The 27,028-nt window shown below is 36.3% G+C and overlaps 1 protein-coding gene across 1 annotated transcript in view; it reads left to right on the forward strand.

Moving 5' to 3' along the window:
• cntn5 (contactin 5) overlaps window positions 1-27,028 on the forward strand; it is a 152,357-nt gene that overhangs the window by 92,993 nt on the left and 32,336 nt on the right. Inside the window, 5 exon segments of the mRNA XM_032545882.1 lie at window positions 5,393-5,495; window positions 15,628-15,809; window positions 19,103-19,239; window positions 19,354-19,483; window positions 24,032-24,176. Coding sequence (XP_032401773.1) covers window positions 5,393-5,495; window positions 15,628-15,809; window positions 19,103-19,239; window positions 19,354-19,483; window positions 24,032-24,176 — 697 coding nt within the window.

Genomic DNA, 27,028 nt, shown 5'->3' on the forward strand with positions numbered 1-27,028 from the left:
CTGTTAGAAAATGTTGCATTTAAGTTCCTTTTTTTCCCCCAAGACTTTGCATTCTCAAATTAACGCAATCAAATCTCTGCACTTTTACCTCTGCTGTGCTGCAGGAATGTCTGACACTTTTGCTGTTTATGTCTTGTGATTCTTGGCAGTCTTCTGAATTGTGAATTTGGATGTAAAATCCAGCACACTGCACTGGCACATCATCCCAAATGTTATCAGGTTGTTTGCTACCCCCCTTCAGTCATTGGCACTCTGACCAATTAGACTGCGCAATCTGTGCCTCAGTAAAAGTTGGTGATCAACACACGGCAGACACTTTTACGCTGGATCTGTGTGTGATTCGTGTATTGTCAGCTCCAGCCCTGAGTGTCTTAATCAAAGCAAGCATCTGGGCACCGTTATCCACTACTAGAGGCCATTAATAGTGCTGCTGCAACCCGCCTCCGCCCATGGAAAAAGGGCTAAAGATGAACTTTTATTATACTTCACTGCTGAAATATCTTGTATAAATATCATATTTCAATGTAGTTTAAAAAAAAAAAAAACTACAAAAATATTCTTACATCTTTTGTCCTTAGAACATCTATCTTCCACCATTCTGATGACAGGCTTTTGTTGAAATCAATACAGATTTAGAGCTGTACTTATGTGATTCACCATGCAAAAGTGTTGGCATATGCTTTGTTTATTCTAAGATATTGCTTGCTTTTGTGTTATCTGTCATTGAAATGGGGCATTGCATCTGTTCTTGCAGATATGTTCATCTGCTCTAAAGAGGCATTTTCTTTAAAAATGTTCTTCTTTTTTTTGCGTGTTGAATTTTTACTTGAAACAATGGACAGCAGCAACCAGAGATTATGGAAATTGATCCTGAATATTTACCGCACACGTACTAGAATGGACCCTGAATTAATGTTATGTTTTGCTTCCAGATAAATCGTACAGTTATTGGTTTGGCACTACGGTTGTTGCTACAAGACATTTTTTCTCTCTGTGCTGGCTGTAATATCAGAGAAACGTAATGTTTTCAGGATGGTGTCATCTCCATACAGGCACAGTTTCTGTGTTCTGTGCAATCATTCATTATTGAAGTCTCCGAGGCATTGAAAATGATGTTGAAGAGTTTTTACGTTTTATGTCATAAATATGCAGCTATTCATAGCTAGCGCATCAATGGCAAAAGAATCTTACTTTGTGTGTATCCTTAATGGTGTTTTAAAGTTTCTTTCCTGGAAATCTATTTAGAAAGATTGATGAGATGCACTTAGAGATGCATATTCATTTGATTCCAATGGGACCATCTTGTGAATTTTACATTTGGACAAAGAGTTAGCCAGTTACAACAGACTAGGCTTTGCAAGAGATGGCAAACTCTCTCCAGCTTTTATTTTTCAAAAGACAATTCTAAATATGTCAAGGGATATTGCATTCCACCTGCCTGGAGCTTTGAAGAGACGGTGTAAAGTTTTCTTTTTGCCTCCACACTTGTGGTACACAACATAAAATTTGTAAAAGCTAATCTATAAAATATGTGAATTTTAGTTTTTTTTTTTTTTTTCCTGTAAATAGACCTTCAAAGAAGTACACAGAAACTACCTGAAAATACTACATGATAAGATGGATTGTGTGAAGGGACCTTCCCCAGCCTAATTATGATTTAATATTTGCAGAGTAGTCTGTTTGGAGATGTTTTTATGAATTTATGACTCCAAAAGAGTCTGAAAGAAAATGCAGCCTGGGAAGCTGAAATATCTGGGTGCAATGCTATTGGCTGGCATTTGTAAACCAGATAATTCATTTATTTTTCTTGGCTTTGATTGGCTTGTACCCCCATGAGCAAAGATAAGGAACAGTGGAAATGTTAGCTTCTGCGGAAGTGCTAAGACAGTTTCTACTCTGTGCATTAATGCACACTGAGATATATTTGGCTTTTGAACTATTTAATCAAGCATTTATTAGTTTTTATGGAACAACTCAAGTATTTACAGATTTGAGCTATTTAGGGCTGGATGTGGTCCTGATGTATACAGTTGACGCCAGTTAACTGTGTATATAATTTATGGAATCACCCACAATATTCCTCAAAATACATAAATACATTCTAAGTTTTTTACAAAACAAATTATGTTTCTGGATTTATGCCATGAATAAAGACAATCCACAGAAAATCTAATATCTAATACATACATTGTGCCAGTCAGAAGTTGGTTAGCAGTCATCATGAGGCTTTTAATGACCCATTCGAACAAATCTTTTTACTGGGTCAAAATACAACACCAAACTTTAATATTTTGGAACAGTAACCACTTAATTAAATTGTACATGAGATTTGATCATTATTTATAACTATACTTCTGATTCACAGATTTACTTAAATGCAAAAACAGCACCCACATACAGTTTAAGTACATTGACACCAAAGCATGAAGTGTAATTTATCCTTCTCCTGTTTAGAGAACATTCTGAGATGTGCACAGCTTATGTCTGTCAGCCATCAAAATGAGTCACAAGACAAGTCGACATTTTCTCTGGTTGTACTTTAAGCTCAGTTTCACCATTTATTTATTTGAAACTTTGCTTTGGTTTTTATCGGTTTCAATATATTAAAAAAGCTATTAGAAAAGCACTAATTTGCAACTAATCTAGCTTAATTTACTTTTGCGTTACTGTTTATTAAATAGCAACATGACAGCTAAATTTTATTTGTTTGATGTTTGTCAAAAAATATTCCTTTTCGTGAGATAGTTCCATTTTCTGTATCCAAAATGGAACTATAATATTAAAGAAAATAGTTAAAGTAATTCAGTTAAAGCAAATTTGCCAAGCTCTTCTTGTTTTTTACCACAGCTATGAAACTGATGCAGGTCCAGTTTTGAACCTTCTATGATTGTTTTGAATTAAATACTATACAGGGCAGTGTGGCTGTAAAAGATGTTGACATTAAATCAAATTAATTACTTAAATTAGTGTATTGTAAATGCATAATGTCTTTATCTTTAGTGTTTTTTATTCTTATCTATATCTCAAACTTCTACTTTAGGGTCATCTAACCACAGAAGAAACTTTTTTCATTGTTATTATCTTGAGGGCTCAGTCTTATTACTTTTAAATTGGTTTGAAGGAAACTATAGCGTAACAGAAAAAATATAATTTTCCTATGATTAATAAATGAAACAGAAACCAAATTTATGGCCATGCTGCAAGAGGCGGGCCGAGAATGTTTTAGGGCATCCACTTTAAACTTTGTTTTTTACAGTTCTATCAAGGCCAACCACAGAGACTGAATATGATATTGAATATACTATAACCAGAGCTGGTGAAATATTGCAAATTCATTATATGTGAAGGGCTGCTTTGGAGCCATAAATGTTGGGAATGAGATTGAAATTGAAAAGTTCTTTGAGACAAATATCATAAAACTCTTTTTTTCCATACATATCGAGCCACAATTCAATAACGCTGTTCCTCTGCTGAATTCATTTTATTACATAAAAAATGTCACATGCACGTAAAAATTGTAATTATGGTTTCTGAAATGTCATGTCAGTCATTTGTCTTACTGATCATATACTCCTTAATGCATGTGAAGCAGCACTCCCTGCAGTGTCATGATATGTTTTGAAACGTATTCCTGCAGGAAGTGGAGTCGCCAGTGGTTCACATGTGGACTGTTTTTGTTGAGATTCACACTTTTTGGGCAAAGAAAAGAGAAATGCTCATGTAATATTCATATTATAAACTCCCATTTAGCAAAAATGATAATAGTAATTAGATCCCAGATGACAGTGTTTGCCTTTGTTACTCTGCATTTGCTCAATGCCATCTGACACATCATCCCGGTAAATGGAAATAGATGGTCGGCTTAACATACAGATGAACAAACAAGTGTGTCCTCTAGCTATGACTTAGAGTGAAGGTGTTAGGCATCGCGGCACTTAGCAGGACTGATAACACACTATCACTTTTGTCCTTCACAATGTGTTTGCGAATTGTGGAGTGGATTACTAATTCTGGAGGACAATGGATCACTGTTCTGTTCCCTGTTGTCACTGGAGAATATTTGCTGGTACATCATCCTTCTTTGTCTTTTTTTGGGGCTTTTTGTTGTTTTTTTTTTTTTGTTTTTTTTTTTTGTCCTGACAGATTTCGGGTTTCTCTGCCATTCCATTTTCAGCACATTCTGCAATATGCTGCCTGGCACCTGCTCTCTTTCTCAATGATTCCAACATTTTTAAATAATTAAAATTGTCACCACCTGCTGGTTTAGCAAGAAGGATTTCAGCAACGTCAGCAGCTCAATATTATCACATCCTATATTATATAGATTATTTCAGAGATATTATCCACAATGACATTTTAAACATTTAGATTTTGATGATTGTGGCTCACAGCTAATTGAAACCCAAATTTAAACTTCTTAGAAAATTGAAGTATTGCAGTAGATTAATTAAAGTATTTATTTTAATAATAAATACTTTTCAGTATGGTGCCCATAACCTTAACTGTGGCAGCTTTTTTGAAAAGCCACAGAAGGAGAGTTGCTAAATAAGTGTGCCATTCACAGAGAGTCTGTGTGGAAAATTATGTGGATGGAAAAATTGTGGTAGAAAAAAAACTTCTTAAACAATATGGATGATTGCAACCTTCAGAGCAGAAGTGTCAAATTTATTTTCACATCAATATCATGATCAATATTGTCCTCAAAGAATCAGTTCTAGTAGAATGTATTGATAAAACTATCCATTAGCAAACTGTTAAATTATTAACAAATAGTTGTCTCTGTACTGCTTGAAATTAAATTGTATTTAAACATTTTTCACATTGATGTAATTTAGTAGCATAAGAACAAAAACTGCTTAAATAAATGTAATTAATCTATGAGTTTCAATTATTGCATTGAGTGAGTAAAATAACTTCACTTTTAATTTATATTTTAACCTGACACAGCTGTAAAACTAAGATTGAAATTGACTAAATGACATTAAATTGGCACTACTTTATGTTGCTGGTTTGAAGTTTGGTTATTTTACATAAATTGTACCTGTTTGTTTTGCCAACAGGTACATTAAGATGACATAATTTACTATAAACGTGTAATTATGCTTACTCTTGAACATTTTGTAACTAAAAGTTGTATTCTTACATTCATTCATAAGATATTTTCAGATAGATTTGAGTTCCAGCTGCCTTTAAGTATGTTTGTTTCACAACTACTTCTTAAATAAGTTATGATTGGAATCCCCTGTCACTGCTAAACAATGCTTGTCCGTTTCTTTATAGCAAACAGTGAAGAATGGAAGAGAATAACTGAAAGTGGAAGAAAAGATGATGCCTGTAGCTGTATCTGCTGGGTTCTAATGTCTCCAATTCTTCTTTCTTAACCTTTTTCTAGGTGTCATGGGTGAATACGAGCCCAAAATTGAAGTGCACTTCCCCACATCTGTACTGGCTGCCAAAGGAGTGACTGTCAGGCTGGAGTGCTTTGCTCTGGGGAAGTAAGTAAGCGCAGACAAAGTGCACAAAAATAGATAATTGTTTATTAATCACCAAGATGAGTGAACTGCAGCCTCTCATCACTAGAGCTGGGAGATCCTTTAGATAGCGCTGCCCTGTGCTCTTCTCTCCTCTTTTTTTAAATTTCATTATTCCATTATCTGGAAGGGAACGGAGGCATATCTTGACTGCAGGCGTTATGTTAAGTGAGTGTTGAGAAGTGCAGCATCATGGCTCTGCTGTTAGATGGCATGTTAGTGCAGTAGCAGGGTGGCGGGGGGCCTGAATGGAGAATTCAGCCCCAGGGATCCGTGTGCTCTTATAATTGAGAGCCCTAATGTATCCATGTTTCCTGGTTGCTTTCGGGGTCTTTTGTAAAGGAAGCCAAGGTTATGTGGGTTTTGGGGAAAAAAAAGAAGAAATTGATAAAAGACTTCTGTCAGAGAAGAGAAGACTCTTTTTATCCTTAGAGAATAAATCCACTCACACTAGGGGGGAGTTGCTGAGTGATTTACTATTTATTGCCTTTTTATATCAAAACATTATGAATTTGTCACTATTGTCTTAAAAAAACTGACGTGATGTATAGAATACACACATGATGTGGTAACATTTTCAAATCAATTCCCATTACAACCACAAACATTTGATCTATAACAACGTTTTATTGGGATAAAAATAACACAACATGGTTACATTTTTTTCTCAGTCAATATGGAAAGGACTTTTTATAAAGCCTAATGTAACACTTGCTGGTGCATTCACACCAGCCCTGACTGCTTTAATCGAACTCTAATTTTTCTATCTAGAAAGTCCGGTACGTTTAGGAAATTGTGAATATGCAATCAAACTCTGATGTATATCAGAGTTTGAAGCGAACTCTGGTCCTCTTAAAAGCCTCTCAGTTCAGTTGTAGTGAATTCTGGTGCGGTTCAAATGCATATATAAAAGCACTACAGCGCTGGGCATTCTGGGTAAATACAACCAAAACAAATGTGCAAGTTTAGCTGCTAGCAGGAGAAATGGTTCATGGTCTTTTACCAAAGACAAAAGAGAAATCCTACAAATGCTAAACTCTGACCCCACTCCATTTTTGTTTACATTTTGTGAAGAGGGAAGTTGTGCTCAGTATCTTCTTTATAAGTTTTTGTGTCGTTTCATGGTGTAGCGCCACCAGAGGCGAGGGAGCGATCAGGTTTTTCACAGGGTTTGGTTCATTTGAGACAAACTTGCACCAACAGACAAATGTGGCCATTTTGGTTCCCATTTAAACCAACTCCACTATCAGGTGTGAAAACTCCTTCAGTATTTGGTTAAAAACAGACTTACAGACAGACTATTAGAGACGTACTAATAAAAAAGGATCATACTTTTGTCTAGTTGTCTTTGCAAAATAGCTCAAACTTTACCAGATTATATATAGAACTCAATAAGCTTCAAATAATGATAATTAACTGTTAGGGTAGAAAAAATGTCATAAAATGTCGTGAATTCTATCTGGGTTCTGTTTTAAGAGGTCATGGTAAGCATCCTGCTTATCAGAGACACACACGCACACACATCTTATATGGGTCAAACACACTCACTTAAAGTATAGGGAGCCCTAATCTCGGTGCATTTCTCAGAAAGTGTCCGCCTCACATGTCAGTAATTATCTGAAGTGATAACATAATTGTGTCAGTGGTTATCTGACAGGGGTAGAGACAGGGTTCCATATGTTCCAACCAGTTGTCGTAATTTTTTTCACACATCACTGTATTGTATAAAATCCGTGGGCTTGTGTAACCAAGAAAACTATTCCAGGATCAGAAAAAATGCTTAAATAAATTAGGAACAGGGAGAAACCGTTTTGTTGTCCTCTTTCTTACAAAGGTTTTACATCTTTGCATAACTGTGGATGTTGACTCAAGCAGTCTAATACATGAATACATGTTGATGTAAACTACTCCAATGCAGCGCTGAGTGTATGTTTGTTGTTCTGCCGAGATAGAAACCCATCCCAGTCTAAAGTGTTTTGCATGGTGTAATCAGGGTTTTCAGCCACATGGTACGTTTTGCATTTGGCCAAAAAAATTATATTTGGTTTCACGTGACCAGAGCTCCTTCTTCCACATCTTTGCTGGGTAACTTTGGCAAACCTCAAACTTATTAAGGGTTACATAAAGGTCAGAACAAGGATTAATAGTTGTTATGTTGACTGTTCTGAATCCTGGTATGTCCTCCAGACTTACCATGGACCTCTTCAATGCTGCTCTGCTTAATTATCTTCTGGATTGTCTGTTCGGAAGGATAGTCATGTTTTGGATGGATTTGCATTCGCATCTCATTGTTCTCCATTTTTGAACAAATTAAATAAAATATACTTTTCCACAACATACTCCTTATATCCCTTAGTGTTCATGAAGCTGTTTGTTCTCTAATGCTCGTTAATGAACCCCTGTAGCTTTCACAGAACAGCTGTGTTGAAAATAAGATTAAATTACACACATATAAACTCTTATTTTGTTTAAACGTCTGAGTAAAGAGAACAGCAGTATAAATGTATGCTACACTTTGATGACCATGTAAATGGACTCAAATTGACCATATATGAATAAGCAAGTGAATACATTTTTGTACATTGAAAGCAAGAAATAAATGTATTCAGAGATTTGTGTTTATTTGGACAGATCAGATGCACAAACCTTTTATCAAAGCAACTGAATTAGGTTTTCTTTGATACAGTTTGTATATCTTAAGTATAAAAAGCCTATAAATCACAGATGACCAAAAATCACATACTACGTAAATTTATTTAAATAAAAACCCTGAGTAAATATAAATTAATTATCAGTTTATTTTGTAAATAAACAGACTGAATTATAATCTCCCATCGCTTAGTGTTACTTATTAAGCTAAGCAGTGGTTTCTGACTTCCTGCTGAACAGCCAAACAGCTTCTGCTCCTGCCTTGTGCTTCCCTCATTGAAGTAATTTGTGTGCAATGGCTTTCAGTCTGACAGTGATCTAACGGAGTCCCCCTTGTACGCAGAGATGAATGATTCATCAATTCACCAAATTAAGACATGCCAGTCTTTATATAGTGCTGAAAATGAAGTTAAAATGGGTTTTGTACCACTGTTGATCAATATGTATGATGGCACTACTACCCTGCTAGGGCATGAAAGGCTCTTTGTTTATTACTGCCAAAGCTCCTTAATGATATTGCCTATTTGATATTTACCAGTGGCTGCGCCTTGGGAGGCCTCTTTCAAGGGCAAAGAGAATGGGAGGAGGATTGAAGTAAAACAGCAGAGCAAAAACGATTCTCTTTTAATTTGAGAGTTTAGTGAACTCATGGCTCCAAAAGCTGCTTTTCTTTCAAAGTTGCTGGTATCATGAAGGAACTCTGTAGAACTGGGATAATTTGGGATTTTTTTCCTGATGGGAATGTGGCTACAGTATTAAATTCAAAATGGAAAAGCCTGAAAATTTAATCTTGAAATAGTTGGATAAAAACTGAGCAAAACTGAGTGTGGGAGCAGAATTTATCATGGCAAAAAGTCGAACATATAAATATTCAACTTTGCATTGATAAGGATTTTTTAAAAGTTTTTAATTCACAACTATGTCTGCTTTTATTCTACCTGTGAGGCTGCTACCATATCAAAATAATGTATTTTAAACCCTTTAACCGATCTTTAACGAGGATGTCAAGACTTGGTAAAGGGAGCCTGTAGAATTGTGCATATAAAATTGCAGGTTACTCTTGTATTTTTTGTCCAGACAATTCTCTACTACCAGGAACATCAAGTTATTTGTTCCTCTACCATCTCCACCTCTTCTCTTGTAATGGAAATAAAGTTTGACCTAACCGTGGACTCTCTTGAAATCTATAATCATATCTTTGGTTTTGTCTAAATTCAAGGTAAGATGTTTATTTTCAAACCTTAACACAAAGCAAGAGACTTTGTACAATTTTTATGTTTGGCGTCATGTAAAGTATCGGTTAGCTGCTCATCTCTGCATAAGAAACACAATTTCATTTCAAGAGAAATTTGTAACTTTTGTGTTACATGAACTGCTGATTTTCTTATGTCTAAATGTAATTAAACTATTGACACATCCATAATACACCTTAAGTTTACAGTGTACATTATTTGTCCTCCACGATAAATAATGCAGGTAAACAGGTTTGACAAAAAAACTGGAAGTAAATTCAGGCTGAACATCAGGAACAATGCTACTTCCCTTGACAATCAGACTATGCTCAGTTTCTGGTTTATACAGAAGCAACATGGTGACTTTATAGGATACACATTCAAAAAAGGACTGACCTTATTGGCTTTACTAATAAATATTAGGCTTCTGTGGCTTTATCACCATAAAGCCACAAAAGAGAAGGCTGAAATAAAAATGTTGTTGAACTACATGATCGTGACTGACATGGCCTTGATAGCTTTCCATAGGAGGACTATGTAACTTTAGAGTGGTTAATCAGCTTGATAAATCGTAGTTAGTAAATGTAAATGTCATTTTTATATCCATAAATTAGATTTTGAAACAGACTAACCACTCTTATTCACAGAAAGATTATGTCTCCATGGTCTTCTAAAAGGAGTTTAAAAGTGAAATATTGTTGGCCGCCTTCGTTTTTAACACATACTGAAGTGTGAAGTTCATTGTGGTTCAAAAAGCCTTGTATATGTGAGGAGTTACACATTCAACCCACTCATATCCTCTTAAAGGATGATACATGGGATGTACCGGGTGCTTTTATCCAAATAGCCGTGGAGTAGTTGTTATACTTTTAGTTTCAGTGACCCCAGTGGGAATCAAGCTCTTAAATTCCTCCAGTTGCTGTCCTCTGTTGGGCGATACAGCACCACATTATCAGCAGCATTAGAGAGTGGCTCTTAACGCAACCCATTTTATACACTTTGTGCTGTGGTTAATGTGCTTAAAAAGTAGTTGTTTGGGCTGATATCACACAGGTAAAATGTGTATTTGTTTCATCCACTTTACTCATTTCAGGATGGCTTAAACTTCCCCAAAGGGACCTGGATATTTGGAGCTTAGAAAATGAGCTAAATTGTAGGGTATTATCTAGATTTTAATGGTGCGAAAGAATCTTAATTCTCAATTATATTTTCATCTTAGACTCCATTTTTAACCTTTTATTATGAAAGAAGTCCAGATGAGGGCAAAGCAATTGTGTGAAACGCTAATTAAGATGTAATCTACACAGCCCGCCTATAGGCACAGACCTAAATTGAAAACTCCAACACCTTACATACTCTCTGGTGTGTAACCCTTTCCCAGTGTCATGTATGCGAAGCTTGAACAGTTTGAAAGAGCAGAAGGACCAGAGTTTTGGATTTTCTGCCAACAGCTTTAGTGGGTACTGACACGAAGGGTTTCTTGCTTTTAAAATGAGTGGGCCCATTTTCTCTCTGCGCCGCTCCCAGGGGCCGTGAGCTTGTACAGTCCCGGCACTCATTACTCAGCCTCCAAAGAGAAATCCTGCCACGGACTCTCAAAGATTCACCGTTATGTTCCAACCCCTCAAGGTCTCTATAGATTTCCTCTGTTCTCGTGCTTGTTGAGAGTTTAGTCAGAGCAAAAGTCTCCAGGGTTGTCCATTAGGAAGTATAATTTGCGTCACTACTCAATCCCCAATTCCTGTATAGTGCTTAAATCTTCATTACACCAGACAGCTTTTGTTTAGTCAGACATACAGAACTCTAGTTTTACAACAGTCCAGTCCAAAATGAAAGTGAACTGTTGCTGTTACATAAAACTTTGTCTGAATTCTAATTCAAGGCCATACCAGACAAGGGCAATTCACCGTCCTTGCAAAAAGGGTAAAAAACGTTCCCATCAAGACTAAATGATTGATGGATTCGGTGAAGGTTTTCCGTGTGGTGTCATGTTTCCATCTTTCAGGGACCTGTCAAATCCACTTGTCATACCTAAAATGACTGATACTGCACACATTATAGGGCTTTCTTCCTCCAAATGTGGAAGTAATCTGTCATGTGAATCTACATGGACATTCTTGACCAAAAAAGAAAAGATGTATGTGGATTGTTTCAACACTAAATTTGTCACATTTGTATGGTATGTGCCCTTCAATTAAGGACTTTAAAAGATGTTAGGCTTGGGGTCAAACAATCAATGGTTGACATTGACAGTGCTTGAAAATGTATTTACCTTCTATTTTGTTCACTTATATTTCCAGATCCTTGCACAATTGTTTATTTTAAAAAAATTCTAAAGGAAAAAGTTTTTCAAATTAAACTTCCTGCGTTTCCCATGTTAACCACATTTTATTGGTTCAGTTTCAACAGGTCTTGTTACCACTAGACCTGTAGAATGAAGAAATCGCCTCAATAAATCTTGTCTGACAACATGAAGTAGGCGAACAGATTTTACAAAGCAACATAGCCTGCCCCAATCTGAAGAACTTTAAGAATAAAAGACATAGTCACAAACATCCATCAGTTTGGAAAAGGTTACAAGGCATTGGAACTCCAGCAAACCTCTGTAAGAGCTATCAAGTAGAGAAAAGTGAATTCTCCCAGGACTGGCCAGCCTACCAAATTTACTCGCACTTCAACAACTCCCAGACGGGGAAAGAACAAAGCAATATCTAAAACACTCAATGCCTTACTTGCCTCAGTAATGGTAGGTTTTTAAGATTTAATAATACTGGACACAAATACCCCCACAGGTGAAAGCAACTTCTCAGCAAAGAGGTCATCTTACATTGGCAAAAAACAAAAATTAAATTTTGATGTTCCTCAAGACTTGAAATATTCTATGCACTGACAAACCACTACAACTTTTTGCAAGGTGTGTTTCCTGTTAGATTCGATGTAAAAGTAACAGCATTTCATAAAAAGAACATCAATTGTGGCAGTGGTAGTTTTTTAGTTTAGTCTGAGGCTGTCGAACTACCACCATTTTCCCCTCTGACTAAAAATCCTGAAGGATAATGTTTTGGCAAACGTTTGTAAGCTTAACCTCACCTGTGAAGCAAAACCAATAATCCAGACTCCACCAAAATCAAAGTGCTGAAGCAGATCTTAAAAAGCACCCAATGGTGCTTGATTGCATTTCTGCACTGGAGAGAGGATGAAACTATTCTGTCACTGCACTGCATAGCATTTATATTGTAACTCTGCTATAAAAAATGGCAGACTTCGGATTGATATTGCCCTAGCAGGAAATTTTACTGCGTTGAATTTAAGTCACAACAAAGCTGGGTTTGACAATATACAGTGAACCCTCATTTTTCGCTGGGGTTACGTTCCAAAAAGAACCCATGATGGGCGAAATCCGTAAAGTAGTAACCTTAATTTTTTTTTTACAATTATTATACAATGAAATACTCCATAATACATTGAAACCAAAAAACAAAACCTTTTTACAGGCCCAAGCATTTGTTTAACAAATAAAAGTACTGTATAAACTTTTTTTTTTTTTTACAAATAACTACTGTACTGTAAAATAATAATTTTAATCATCAATACGAACTGGAGGCTTCAAATTGCGGAGATCAGCACCGCCCCACCGCGACCCGAGTCATTGGATTAGAACGGGAGAAAATGAAAAATGATTATGAAAAAAAATACAAAGTACAGTAGGACAAATAGTGACTCGTGTATTTCACTGCTCTTCTGACTGAGCCGCTGCATCCTGACTCCTCTCTGTAGCGTTTTTTTCTTCTAAAGCCCGTGGTGCAGGTGTGTTTTTTCAAGAGAAGAACATAGTTATCGGTAGTTGTTGTCGCTCTTTTTAGCGCCTTCCTCTGCCTTTTGGGCCCGACTGCGAGTGCCTTTGTCGGTGCAGAACATTTTGTCGACATTATGGGTTTAGAGAAACTTGAAATTGCAAGAGAATTTGCAAACTTAAATTTGGCAAGCTGTTTTACGTACGTGTACATATTAAACCGCAACGTTATTGACACACAGGTAGAGAAGAAGCGGAGAGACTGTTTAGCCAATCAGAATGAAGAACACAATGTACGATGCAAATCCGTGAAGCAGCGAGACCGTGAAAGGTGAACCGCGTTATAACGAGGGTTCACTGTAACGTTGTAGTTTAGAAGTCAGAATTTCAACATGGCAACGCCCATAAACATGTTTACAAACATAATTTTAAGCTTTACTTTCTATAAGCAAACACCACTTTTAATTTGCTCAGTTTCGATCTGAGAAGCTACATGTAACATTGATTCTTAGATACACACTTACATGTGTGTCTTGTAAAATAAACAGGTTTCCAGCACATCAAACTCCTGCTGAGGAGAGGAGCGGCCATATTGAAAGGCGACGTCAGCCTTACAAGTCATAACGGGGTAGTTGGAGCTGCTTCCAGTTTCCCAGTGGGAAATCCGTCTTCGAAGGGTGGTCCAGTTGATTTTTCTGTTTCGAGTACAACATCATTCTTCTGTGACTCAAGTCAAAGACAAAAATGCTGATTAGGAAATTCCTAGTTTATCCTTCATAAAAATGTTCACAGATATGCAAAGAATTTTCTTTGTCGAAGTCATTTTAAAAAGTGAGAAAAATAATTTAGAATTCACTGCTCTTTGGATTTGTTCGCCTGGCCTGCTGCACCCCCTCAGTATTGAGTAACCACACTGACTCTTGAATACAGTCTAATGTGTGTGCTTTCAATTTCTGGTGTTTATTGTGTATAAGAGCAGGAAGTGATAAAGAGCACAGCCCAGGGATAAATGCTTCTCCTCACCGTGCGTGCTGGATTTTATTGTCCTGCACAATTTCCCAGATGGAAGCATTTCAGTTGGTGGGTTTGCCGGGTGCGTGAAAAGCTATTTGCATCTGCCACTCTGTCTGAAGTCTCTGTCTGCCCATATAATCTCAGAGTGCTGGAGTATGGAAGATACTTCTGCAGTCCCTCCCTGATGAAACACATTATGTTGCAATCCTGATATTCCTGCTGAGTCCATGTCAGCACTCCTTTCTCATCCATTTTGTTTGCTGGGCTTGTCACATTCACCCATCAAGGAAAGAAATTTTTTAAACTCCCTTCTTAAAGGATTCTGCTTTGCTAGGATCTCTACATCTTCTACAGAAGTGTGTGGATTAAGCTAGTTTTTATTTCAGACACTAACTTCGCTTTGCAGCAGCAGCTCAGTTAGCGACTCAATCAGCTGCTTCTTCATATAACTAACATATTGTGACTTATTATAACCAAAAAATGGTTTAAGTACCAACAGATATCATTCAGGCATCTAAATTAGCATGGGAAAACTCTCTAAAATCAGCTGATAAAAAAAAAATCAGGTTTTAATTAGTGATAGCTCAAAACCAAACTGCATTCAACTAGAAAACCTAATATACAGTCTGCTTACACCCCCCACCATTAAGTCTATTTACTAAATTTCACAATTACAGAGAGAATAGGAGAGAGATTTATTCATTAATGTCTTTCAAATCATAAGTTTACATATAGAATGGTTACTGTCTCTTTAAAACAATGAGGGAAAGCCAAGAGGATGATGTTATGTCTTTGGAAAACTCTTATAGGTTAACTGACACAAACTAACCTGACCCAGTTAAACCAGTTCTGTGAGGAGGAATGGGTCAGAACTCCAATAAAATTGCAGAGAAACTTATGGAAGGAAAGCCAAAACATTTGACCTAAGTCATACAATTTAAAAGACAATTAGCCCTGATACTAAGCAGATTATCCTTGATACCGACCAAATGTGAATTTGAAAATCGTTTCAAATAAATCTCTACAGAATGTTCTCGTTAAGCTTTCTAGCCTTTAGCAAATAGAAATATTTTTGGTCAGTCTAACAGACCTTAAACAAGAGAAGTTTGGTCTGATTTGACTTGAGACAGAGAGAGAAAAAATGTGTCTCTTTATTTGCTGTATGAAAATATTTTGATTCGATTCTGTGCGCAGTCACTTAGTATGAAATTCCAAAACACCCACATTATTAAAGTGTGTTTGATAGATGGTGAAATTCAATGTAATATTTCTGTCTAACGAAACCTGACGGTTTGTAATAGAAAGTTGCATCATTCCTATTCGAACCTTTTATTGACCATAGCTAAAGCTAATGCTGCTTTTACAATGTATTGTATTACATACTGTAAAAGTTATTGTCTTTCCACAGTCCGGTGCCAACAATCACATGGAGGAAGATAAATGGCATCTTCCCCAAAAAGGCAAGACTCCGAAAGTCCCAGGCTGTACTAGAGATTCCCAGTATTCAGCTGGAAGACTCTGGAACTTATGAATGCAAGGCTGAGAATACAAGAGGAGGAACCGCTTTCAAAGGGCATCTGCTGGTCTATAGTAAGTCTGAGTGCACCACTTTTACGTGTTCTTTTTGCACTTTATTGCTGGTAAAAATTCAAACTTTTTAATGTGAGAATGTGGTATGCATGCAGTCTTACTGCTTGGTTATTCAGGCATCCATGCTGCTATCCCCTGTTGGTCTGTTTAGATCATTTTTGCTTCTGCTCAGCCATCATGCATTATCCAAGAGCAAGCATACATTATCACAATTGTTGATATATTTATTCCCGGAATAGCATGACTACACTATTGCTCTACTTTCAGCTTCCAAGCAATTTTTAAATTGTTGCTTGTCTTTTTCAAATTCAAGGCAAGAAACTGTAGAGAAAGGGTTTTGTTCTGCATATATCCTAGAAAATCTGAGACTTTTCTGACATGCTTGGTTTGATGTTTTGTTCAGGCCGGGAAAGAAGTGGGATGTTCCAACAAGAATTTAAGAAACAATTGTTTTTTTTTCTCCTTCTCAACATAATCTGATGCTTTTCTGTGTGGCTTGAAACGACTTCAAAAATATTGTTTTTGATGTTTTTAAAGAGCATATGTTATGATTTTTACTGATTTCATTTTTCAGATTTAACTTGCAGCTCATTAAAATGTTTGAAATATTTGTGCAGATGTCACAAAATGCTTTTTTTTTATTATCTAAAAGACAATGGAAAGACTTATTTATGCTTCATACATTTAATGTGTGCAGTTTTATGGCTCCAAAATATATTTGCTTATTAAAGGAACACAAAATTCTTCAAATAACAAATTATTTATAGCCAGAGATTTTGTTGTCAATATTTGCATGCTCTGGTATTGAATTATGAAGCTTCAAATGTGAATCCATTTTTTTTGGAATGCAGTAAAGTGCTGCTTTTAGCTTCCCGACAATAAGAGGCACAAATAATGGAGCAGAATTGCTGGCTGTACTTGTGATCATAAACTTATCTAAGCTGGTACATGTCTCCCATTTCTCTTTGTCTGTGCCTTGTGCACAGGACCAAGATAATGGACTACCTCAACCTTGGTAGAACACATTTCCAAGGCCCCACAGTTCTTGGCAACTTCCATTCTGTTGACATCACAAGGAGAATAGGGAGCTAATTTGTAGCAGCCTTGCACTAAATGTAATTTACACAGGTCACCTGGCAGCTTGAACTTTCATTGTGCGGGAGACCTTGCTGACCATAATCATTCAATCAAAGCACACCAAACGTATTCTGCTGAAGGTGGCATATGCATGGAAAAGAAAAGAGTCTGCTGGCCGTGGAAGAAACAACTCAATACTCAGGGTGTCTACACACTGAGGAGGTGAAGAGGAAATATGCAAAGAATGTTGCTTGATTCTGTGCTCTGTTTGAATTTGCACTTTTCAATTTTCCTGTGCAACAGAAATTGAAATAAATCAAGCGAAACATGTGTATGTACATTTCAAAGCTCATTAATAAGGGTTGTAAAATGTATGCCTTTTAAGTGCTCCACCAATTAAAAGGGTTTGGAGGGAGGAATTATTATTTAAAATCTTTTTTATATATATATATATCTTATTTCATGCTATGCTGTTATTCCCTCATTAAAACATACCTGCAGTGTAGAAGTGGACATTTATCATTTGTCATTTATTGCAATAAATGTCTTATATATTCCAGTTAACTTTTAAAACCCTCCAAAACTCTGTGTTGTTGAGATAGTAGTTTTACTTTTTTCTCCACTTTGTTCAACAAGAATTGTACTTTTTTACCCTTATGTTTCTTAATTGTCGAAGCACAATTTTTGTGAGAAAACTAAAGAACTAATTATTATAATGTCATTGCAAAAAAAGATGATGTTCTTTTACAATTATATGTTGCATAATTTTGCTACTATACAACATATAAGGGTGAGCAAAAGAAAGAGTCTTCTACATTAAGAAAAAAAACAGATCTTTCATGGTTTTTAGAACACAAGCTAAGGGACTTTAATGCAGGATGTTGTGTGGAATATGAAGCCTTAAAAGCACAGAAAAGGTTGGAAAAAAGAAGTCCCAAGGAAAGGCAGTTGACTTGTTTGCAGAGCTTATAGAGCTGTTTTGGAGTAGAAAGAAAAAAAAAATCATTCTCATAAAGAAGAGACAAAAACTATTTGTGTGGATTTGGTTGAGAATTTTGTGTTAATTTTCTCCAGTTCTAATTGCCTCCTGGCATTTTCAGCATGCAAATTACACAGTGGTACGCACATTCATTAAAGAGTTGTGCAGTTAGACGTTAAAAGAGGCTTCCCTCTTTTTAATGCAGCTCGTGGTCCCAGAAACGCCTCGCTCTTGTTTTTTGCCCGAGTTGCTTCTTTATTAACAACTAGTTCAGATGTATGGGCTCAGTTTATTCTGCAAGGCACACACGGTTGCCTAGCATTGGAATGTTTACTGGTTTAACATGCATCAGTCTAAATGTTTATTTAATGTACTCTATACACTAATTAGATGACTTCTGGAACCAATTTGTTACTATAGAGTTTCTATTGAGAACATCAGGGTAAAGATTTGTATTTGTAATAATTGTGATGACCTACTCTTTGTTGATCTAGCTGACATTATCACAATGAAATTCATGAAGATTTGTGACCTCAGTGAGGCCTAGATTTACCTGATTTAAACTGATGTTGATGAACTTTCTCTATTCAATCGGACCAAAAATCGTACCAGTGTTGGCTGGCGTTGCAGCTGCCATTAAAGGTGGAGTAAAGTAGCATTGCGGCTGCATATATCAGGTTCCCAAGCTGCATTTTAAAAATATATATATTTTAGATTTTCCACAAAAAACATGTGCAAACAGGCGCATAAATTCCACAGTTAAAGAATCCACAAATCTGTGAATACTGAAGCGTAAATAGACTGTGGTCCACTGTATTTTAGTTTGCTGATGTTTCAAGCTGAGAGTCATACCCCGAAAAGACCTGCAGCGGTAATTGCTGTGATAGATGGTTTCTCAAAGTATTGATCTTAAGGGACCTAATATGCTTTTCCATTTTTAAAAATATCTGAAAATCTTTTATCATTTTCAGGGCCTATTTTGCAAGGCTGTAAATGCGTCATATACTGATCTGGAGAGTTGTTAGGTTTTATGCCTTAATAATGCCAAGACCTTTTTGGAACACAAAATGTGTGGTTTGGACTTTTGCCTAATATTCTAAAAGTTTGCAACACATTTCTTTGGATGTCTTTTTCCTTGATGCCTGTTTATAATTACAGAAAAACATACTTGTGGCTTCTGTATATTTTAAGGATTTATTACTCATTTTTATGTCTCTTTTTTTCCTCTATTTTTCAGCTCTCCCTCAATGGATCAGAATGATTAATGACACTCAGATGGATAGTGGAGAGAAGCTCCAGTGGGAGTGCAAGGCCATCGGGAGGCCCCGGCCCACCTATCGCTGGATTCGTAACGGTTTGCCCTTGACATCCCAGGTACTTTAAATACACACAGAACCCCTCCTCTTCGTTAATTGCACACTTCATCCAGAGGTAAAAAATGTCCACATTCAAGGCCTCATTTTCCTCTGTGCTTTTGCCTCGTTTCAGGGTCGAGTTGAAATATCGAATGGGGAACTGACCATTAACAAAGTGCAACAGACGGACTCAGGAATGTACCAGTGTGTGGCTGAGAATAAATACGGAGCCATCTTCTCCAATGCAGAGCTGAAGATTTTAGGTATTTTATCACCTGGTTTATTAATGTAGACCAAGCTGCTACTTTCTAGACAAATGTCACTTTCCTTTAGAATACATTTCTTAATCTAATACCAGCTGAACCATTGGTGTCTGATTAAGGTACTGGCTGATGGGCGAAGAGACTGAAATGCAAGAGGAGAACGCTGAACTGTGAGATATGGTGATTGCTAATCAATGGCCCCTGATTTAACCCAGACTCTGGACAGATGAACAAACTAATGACTCTCCTGGTTGTATTCACTGAGGAGTGTGTGCACATCAAGTTGATGAGGGTCCAGAACATTTTGGCACTACTCTGAGGAGGATGTAAACCAGTAGCTTGTAGGTATGGATTTCAGCTAATGGAACCAAATGCTGGCAGTGGTGTGTTTGGTGGATTTTAATGACTTCATTAGGCTCTCATCAGAGCTCTGTTTGCTATCACAAGAAAATCCCCACTTCCAAGAAAAACAAACTTTCACTTCTTAACTTTCATCACTTCTTTTTCAGTGGAATCTGTGTTTTTCAAGCCAGACCTCATTAAATACTCCTGAAACAAGATGTTTAAATACACTGAAAGTAAACGCACTTAACCTTTGTTTGCTCTCACTAATTTCTCCGTGTTTAGCTCAGTTTAGATTACTAAAATTGTTTGTTTGCTAAATACCAGAAAATTGAGAAATTTGTTAAAATAATTATTTTATTCAAAATTAGAACTTTAAGAAACATAGATGATTCCATGGGTGTGTGGGTTTCTAATATGTCAGTTCTCAATATCTGAGTTATTTGGAGGCACATCTAGGATTATCTGAAACACAACTTTCTTCTAAAAATTGAGCCATGACATGAAACTGACAGATTACAGTTTGCTAAAGAATTCAGATGCAAAGATCTTACTTTGTGGGACTATATCACGTGTGGTTCATGAAATAGATGACATTGCACCAGGCTTTATATTAAGATGGGATTTATTTTTTTCTCTTAACAGATAGTAGCAAAATTATGTAAGTGGATCTCAATGTATCAGAATATTATTAAAAAGTTTCTTCATTTCAGCAATTCAGTTCCCTATGTGAAACACATATCAGTTATATACAGACTGTTTTCAAGCCTTTATTTCTGTTATTTATGATAATAATCCACATAAAACTAATACAAATATGGCATATATTTTTTTAGATTAGAATACTTTAATATATTCTGTGTTACAATGTATTCATATTTATCGAAATGTAAAAAATACAGAAATTTTAGCTTAGTGAAACATTTCATTTCAGGTTGCTAATTTTTTTAAATAAATTAAAATGCGACAAATGAGTCTCATCAGAGCACATAGTCTATTTTACTGAGATGTATTTGTACAAGTAACAGCAGTGTTATCTTATAAGAGTGATAGATGAAGTTCTGTTATTTCCATAGCATGACTTTGCAAACAGCCAACGTTGTCTTTTTTTCTTTAAACTAACTTGATTCTGCCAGACAGTCAGTGCCTTGTCAGGGATTGCCATAATTGTCTAATCACCTGCAATTGTTGACAATTGCCTACTTACGAATAACTTTGTATCATTATTGTTTTCTCTTTCTGCCAAACCAGCATTGTGTGCACTTGGAAATTTTTTTAGACATTAAAAGGCAAAGAAAAAGTGCTTCTATGCCTTAAGGCTGCAGGCTAAAACATAAGAGTCGTGCTGAAATAGCTGTCCACTGTTCTGTGCTGATGCACTATTTTCTCCTTGTCATCTTCGATACTGGGACACATCTGGTGATACCCATTCCCCTTTCATTTTTCCCTCAGGGATGACTTGATTTACTGTCTTTTATGGCTTGCCCTTTTCTGAAGGGGAATCTGTGGCATTTTGAAAATCTTACTGCAAATGGATAAAGTTTTTTGTGTACGTTCTGGGATGTCTGTGTAGAACAACACTGCTTGGTGAGCTTTATATTCAAGATTCAAGGTGTTTGTCTGCAAGATTTAAAAGTTGTAGGGCTTTTAAAAGGCTTTATCCAAGCCGACGACCAGATACTCGTGGCTTCCTCGGAGTCACAGTCACGTTGGATGAGATTTGGAAGCCGTTGATGAATGTTTTCATAACTTTACCCTACGGGCACGTCTTCCCAGTGACCTGCGCTCTGTCTCGATGTCCAGAAGCGAACACTATCAGGACAGATTACATGACTAATAACAGCCTGCAGATGAGCGATCACCAGAGGCTGCACGGGGTCAACAGCTGCCCTCACGTCTGCGATCTTGTCCCAGATCCAGCTCTTCTGGGAGTGTGGTAGCATGGAGGGATGTGAGCAGTGGTGCCACCAGCTTTGATTAAAGCAAATACACACAGCAACTGCTCCGGTTTCTGCTCCTTTTTTTGTCTACAGGGACCTCTGCCACTCAGACAACTACTCAGGCTCAAAGACACAAGTGTTACAGGGAGAAGGGCTGGCCTGTAGCTATAGATGAGATTGAATTGTCATTGTGTATAACGTCACCTATGAGGCATCATTCAAGATTTGAATAACCACTGTTGACAAAGCCCTAGAGCCTGTGCATGGCCAGTGCATGTTTCTCTCAATAGATACATAATTGTTTACTATTTGTATCTTATGTACTTGTTACTCTCTCAGGCAGTCTGGTTAAATTAATGCCAATAACAAAATAAATGATAATGAAAAAAAAAACAAAGCATCCAACTATGTCATCTTCAAGTTGGCACTTTGTCTCACCAAACAATATCTAGTTATATAACACACTCAAATAATTCAGTTAAATGGCACTTTGGAACATTTTACAATGTTTTGTATTGTCTTTTGGCAAATATCAGCTTTATTATGCTGCTAATGAGAGACGTTTGTATTCGGGTCCTGGAAGTTCACATAAATAATCTACACTGTCACTAACAGGCTTGAGGCTACAATTCCCCATATCTACACTTGTATTTATAGTTACAAGATTGATGCTTGATTATGATCATCAGAGTCAAGTCAAGTTTATTTTTATAGCATATTTCAGGAACAAGGCATTTCAAAGTGCTTTACATGATGAAAACATAACACAATAACTAATTATGTTGAGAACAGCAAACAAGGAACAAACGTCACATTTTCTCAAATGCTATCATCAGAGTCATCAAGAATAATTATCATCAAACACTGGGATGAAAACTAGAACTAATCAATGTTCCAGTTATTATTAATCAAAAGCAACTCTAAACAAGTGAAATGGGAATTTAGCCTTGAAGGAAGTCAGTGTTTTTGCTGTTTTGCAGTTTTTTTTAGCGGCTTGTTCCAGATTAGTGGAGCATAATAACTGAATGCTGATTTTCCATGTTTGGATGTGGAGACTCAAAGTATATTTGAATCAAGAAACCTGAATGGTCTGTGAGGTTGATATAACAACAACATGTCTTTAATGGTGCTAAGCCATTAAGGAATTAACTGACGAAAGTATTTTTAACATAATGTGTAATGGTCAGTGGTTCAGTGATAGACCAAATACACCGTACAGAGTTTACCGTCCCAGGTTTGATTCCCGATTCTGGGTCATTCATTGCATGTCTTCCCCTTCTTTTTCTGCTCTTCTTCCTGTGAATCTACTAGTGAATGAAGGGCACTAATGCCAATAAAAACCTCCAAAAAAAGATTTGGTGGCCCAAAGATGCAAATATTTAAGCAGATGTTTATGGGGAAATTTTTCTGCCATAATCCAAGAGCACACATTTTCAGTCTGACAGCAGGATTTCATGACTTTTTTTCTCAAAAGTTTTAATACTTTTCTTTACATTTTTATTTTGAAAGCAAGAGCAAAAGTATTAAAGGTTTTGAGAACAAAAGACGTGAAATCCTGCTTTCAGACTCTTGGATTATTACAGAAAAATTCCAACAAGCGAGCAGAGAGTTTTGCAAGTGAAGATTTGCTCCGAGCAGAGACGAAGTGTGAGCGTGAGGAGAGGTTTTGAGTACAATCATTGCAAATTTTGAGAAGAAAGATATGAAGTCCTGCTTTCAAAATAAAAATGTAAGCAAAATTATTAAAAACTTTGAGAACAAAAGACATGAAATCCTGCTTTCAGACTGAAAATGTGTGCTCTTGGATTATGGCAGAAAAATTGCCCCATAGATGTTCACTTCTCATCCTGCTGATTGTGCAGGGTGGCATGATAAATATGGAACCTTGTGTAGCTCACTGACCAGTGGCTGATTTAAATGAACCTCTGTGTCATGTCATATTTATTACTCCAGGAAAACATGAAGTCATACATTAGTAATTAGAAATTCCCTGGAAGTATGCAGCCCAGTAACTGTGGCACTGATTTAGTAAAAAAAAAAAAAAAAAAAGATTTTGTTTTTTAATACTATCTAAAATATTTAATTGAATAAATTAAATATTTTAATTTAAAATTAAATCAATTCTAATTGATTTAATTTTAATAAATTAAAATTAAACATTTTAATTTATTCAATGATCATGTTGATTTATGAAGTGAGCCATGCCATTATAAACATATCTTTAAATCCACAGTTAAAAAAAACGTTAATTGTTTGTCCCACACAGCGTCTCCACCCGTCTTCGTCCCCAATCCGATACGGGTCATAGCCACACTCGGAAAAGACGTGTCCCTGGAATGCAAGCCGAAAGCATCGCCCAAACCCCGCATAACATGGAAAAGAGGAGACAGGAGGATACAGCCAAACAAAAGGTAAAACACTCTATTGATTTATTTAAATAACACAAACACTCTCATGCTGAAGCAGAACAAGACCTGAAATAGGTGAGATGTTTGCTTTCACAAAAGCCTGGCTCTAGTTTGAGCATGCTAATAACTGTGAGCTGCCTGATGCATGTTGTGGTTTCAAGTATCTATGTTATAAAAAGAATGTTAAAGACAAAAATTGGACAGGTTACTCAAAAAACCTGTCTGCTAAATCTTTATTACATCTCTCTCTATATATATATATATATATATATATATATATATATATATATATATATATATATGTCATATATAGTTCAATTCACAGAAAATTTTAATAAACTAGTTAATATTCTGCTATAATCCCCTTATTGCACACTAAAAGTAATAGGCTAGATGGTTTAAAGCCGAATTTATTTCAATTTCATAAAAAAAAAAAATAGTATAAAATTTTTATTGTCCTTTATCCTGGAACATTTAAAGATTTTATAGCCCTTTACAATTAGATTGGCTTATAAAAGTTTTTTTTTTGCTCCCGTATATTTATTTCTTATAGTATTGTAACAAAAATCCAACTGTTATCATTCTGGCCCAGGCCTCTGAGGGTTGGTAGGCATGTCTTGTTCCAACACGTCCCATTTTTATTACAGTTTCTGAAATTAAGTGTCACTGTTGGAATAAAACACTATAGGTACCGGCAGAGCTTTGGGGGCTCATACTTAACCCCCTCCGCTCCTCTAGAATGCTGACAATTTAGTCCCTATATTTTCATTTTTAATTCACATGCAGTTTGCTGCTTCATCTTTTATGAGAAGCATCTCCTGCGTGCACCCGGTGGGGGCCACATAAGCGTAAAAACCCATCAATCAAAGTGAGCGCCGCAGCTGAAATTATCACTTACCACTGAGAATCCAAAGTTCTGACTGAGGGAAGGGAACGTTTGTTTATCAGCCAAGATTTAGTAGTCTGTTCAACAGCCTCATGGCAAGGGCAGAGGCTTGATAATCAGATCCTCAGTGTGTGTGGCTCCTTCAAACAGACAGCTACAAATCTTTACAACTCCAACAGGTGAACTGAAGAGGATTTTGGTATGAGTTTGATGCTGTTATGTGACTGGAGGGTGAAATTCTGCCTTTGTTTTGAACTACACTGGTACATTTTTGGATTACCTTGTTTTTGTTTATTACCTTGTTTAAAATTCTGTTCTGAAAAGGATTGCCTTTGTGAATTAGGAATATCATTAAATAAATTTTTCAATTACAACAGGAATGTCTGTTTTATTGAAATGTTGGGTGATTGATCACAAAGTAACAGAATTGTGAAAAGGAAGGAAGGTTTAAAAAAGATATTTTGTTGTATGAATTTTTATTCATTTTCCCTGGTTTGTAGAACTATCTTTGGCTGCTGGTCCAGCTGCAGATCTTTTGGGGTGTGTTTCCATTAGTTTTGCACATTTGGACTCTGAATTGTTGCCAGTTTTTCTTTGCAAATTAGCTCAAAGTCTTACAGCAAAGTTCCAATTAGAATTAGGTGTGACTGGGCTACTAATGAATAGGAATAAGCTTTATTTACTCTTAGTCTCATTATCCTGCTGGGCCTCTGCCCCAGCCGTAAGTCTTTTGAAGCATCTAATTTGTTTCTATGACCTTTATTTAATTACATCCATCTCCCCATCAATACTGACCACCTACCATGTTGCTGTTGAAAAATGTATCAGGTTTTCAGGCTCGGTGCTTGGTTCAAACATACAGTGGTTTGCCAAAAAGTTCACTTTTAGTCTTATCCAACCTTCTTGTTTGTTGTGCTTGTAGCGAACTACAAGTGTAACTTAATATGGCTTTCTTTAAGTAATTACTTTCTTCCTGGCTCTCTTCCATACAAGCCATATCGGTGGGTTAGATCGTAGTTGATAACGGATTGCATGGAGCTCTGAGTTGTTCAAAGCTAGAAATAGTGCTTCATTGTCCGACCTTTTGTTAAGTTTCTCCACAATTTGCTCTTGGGCTTGATGGCCATAGCTGTTTGTTCACTAATGTACTCAACAGAAGTGGTAGTTAGTGTCACTCTTTTGTAGTACTCTACAGAACAGAAGGGAATTACAGAACTCTTGAAGTTATAAAGCAGCTAAAGTTGTATTAAGATTAAATTGGTGGAATCCACTTACTTATTAGGTGACTTAGGTGAGGGGTATGAATACATTTTCAAGGCTGTGTTATCTTTTATCTTAGTGAGGTGCAAACTTTCTCTTGGGTGCTAACAGCAGAGCAAATTGTTCACTTGGCGCTTTTGCTAACTTTGACAATGTTTAGGACACTTAGCTCCTCCAATTTTGTTTTTTCCTGACAAACTATAAAGCGCTAATTTACTGGGGTGTTTTGTAAATTTTCAGTTGAATAAACTTCTTCATTGAAGTTTTGGTTATCTTCTGTTAATTTTTCAGTTAGTTAGGCATTTTAAATATGCTCTTATTCTGAAGGGTGTGAACATGCAGCAATTCCAATTCTTGTCACATTATCAATCTTTTTTTTTTTTTTTTACCTCAATAACTGTATTTAGAACAAGAAACATGCAGGAACAAAATAAAAAAATGGACACTACAGAAAAATATATGAACATAGGCAATATCTGTCAAAATAAAATTGATATTGGGGTTTGTAGTCTTTCAATTTGAATTGAAGTTAGCACTTCAGCATTAGCTTCTGCTACATACCATGTTGGTGAAGCGCTTTAGGATTGGCAGAACGAATGTTTATGATTAGAGCTGCAGAGTTTACGCAACTAACATTTTATTTAACAGTGCCCACCACTGGCTTTCACTATTGAAATTTGATATTACAGATGAGTATGGTTCATCTTCC

Source organism: Xiphophorus hellerii, chromosome 18, assembly GCF_003331165.1.
Source record: "Xiphophorus hellerii strain 12219 chromosome 18, Xiphophorus_hellerii-4.1, whole genome shotgun sequence".
Taxonomy (NCBI): Eukaryota; Metazoa; Chordata; class Actinopteri; order Cyprinodontiformes; family Poeciliidae; genus Xiphophorus; species Xiphophorus hellerii.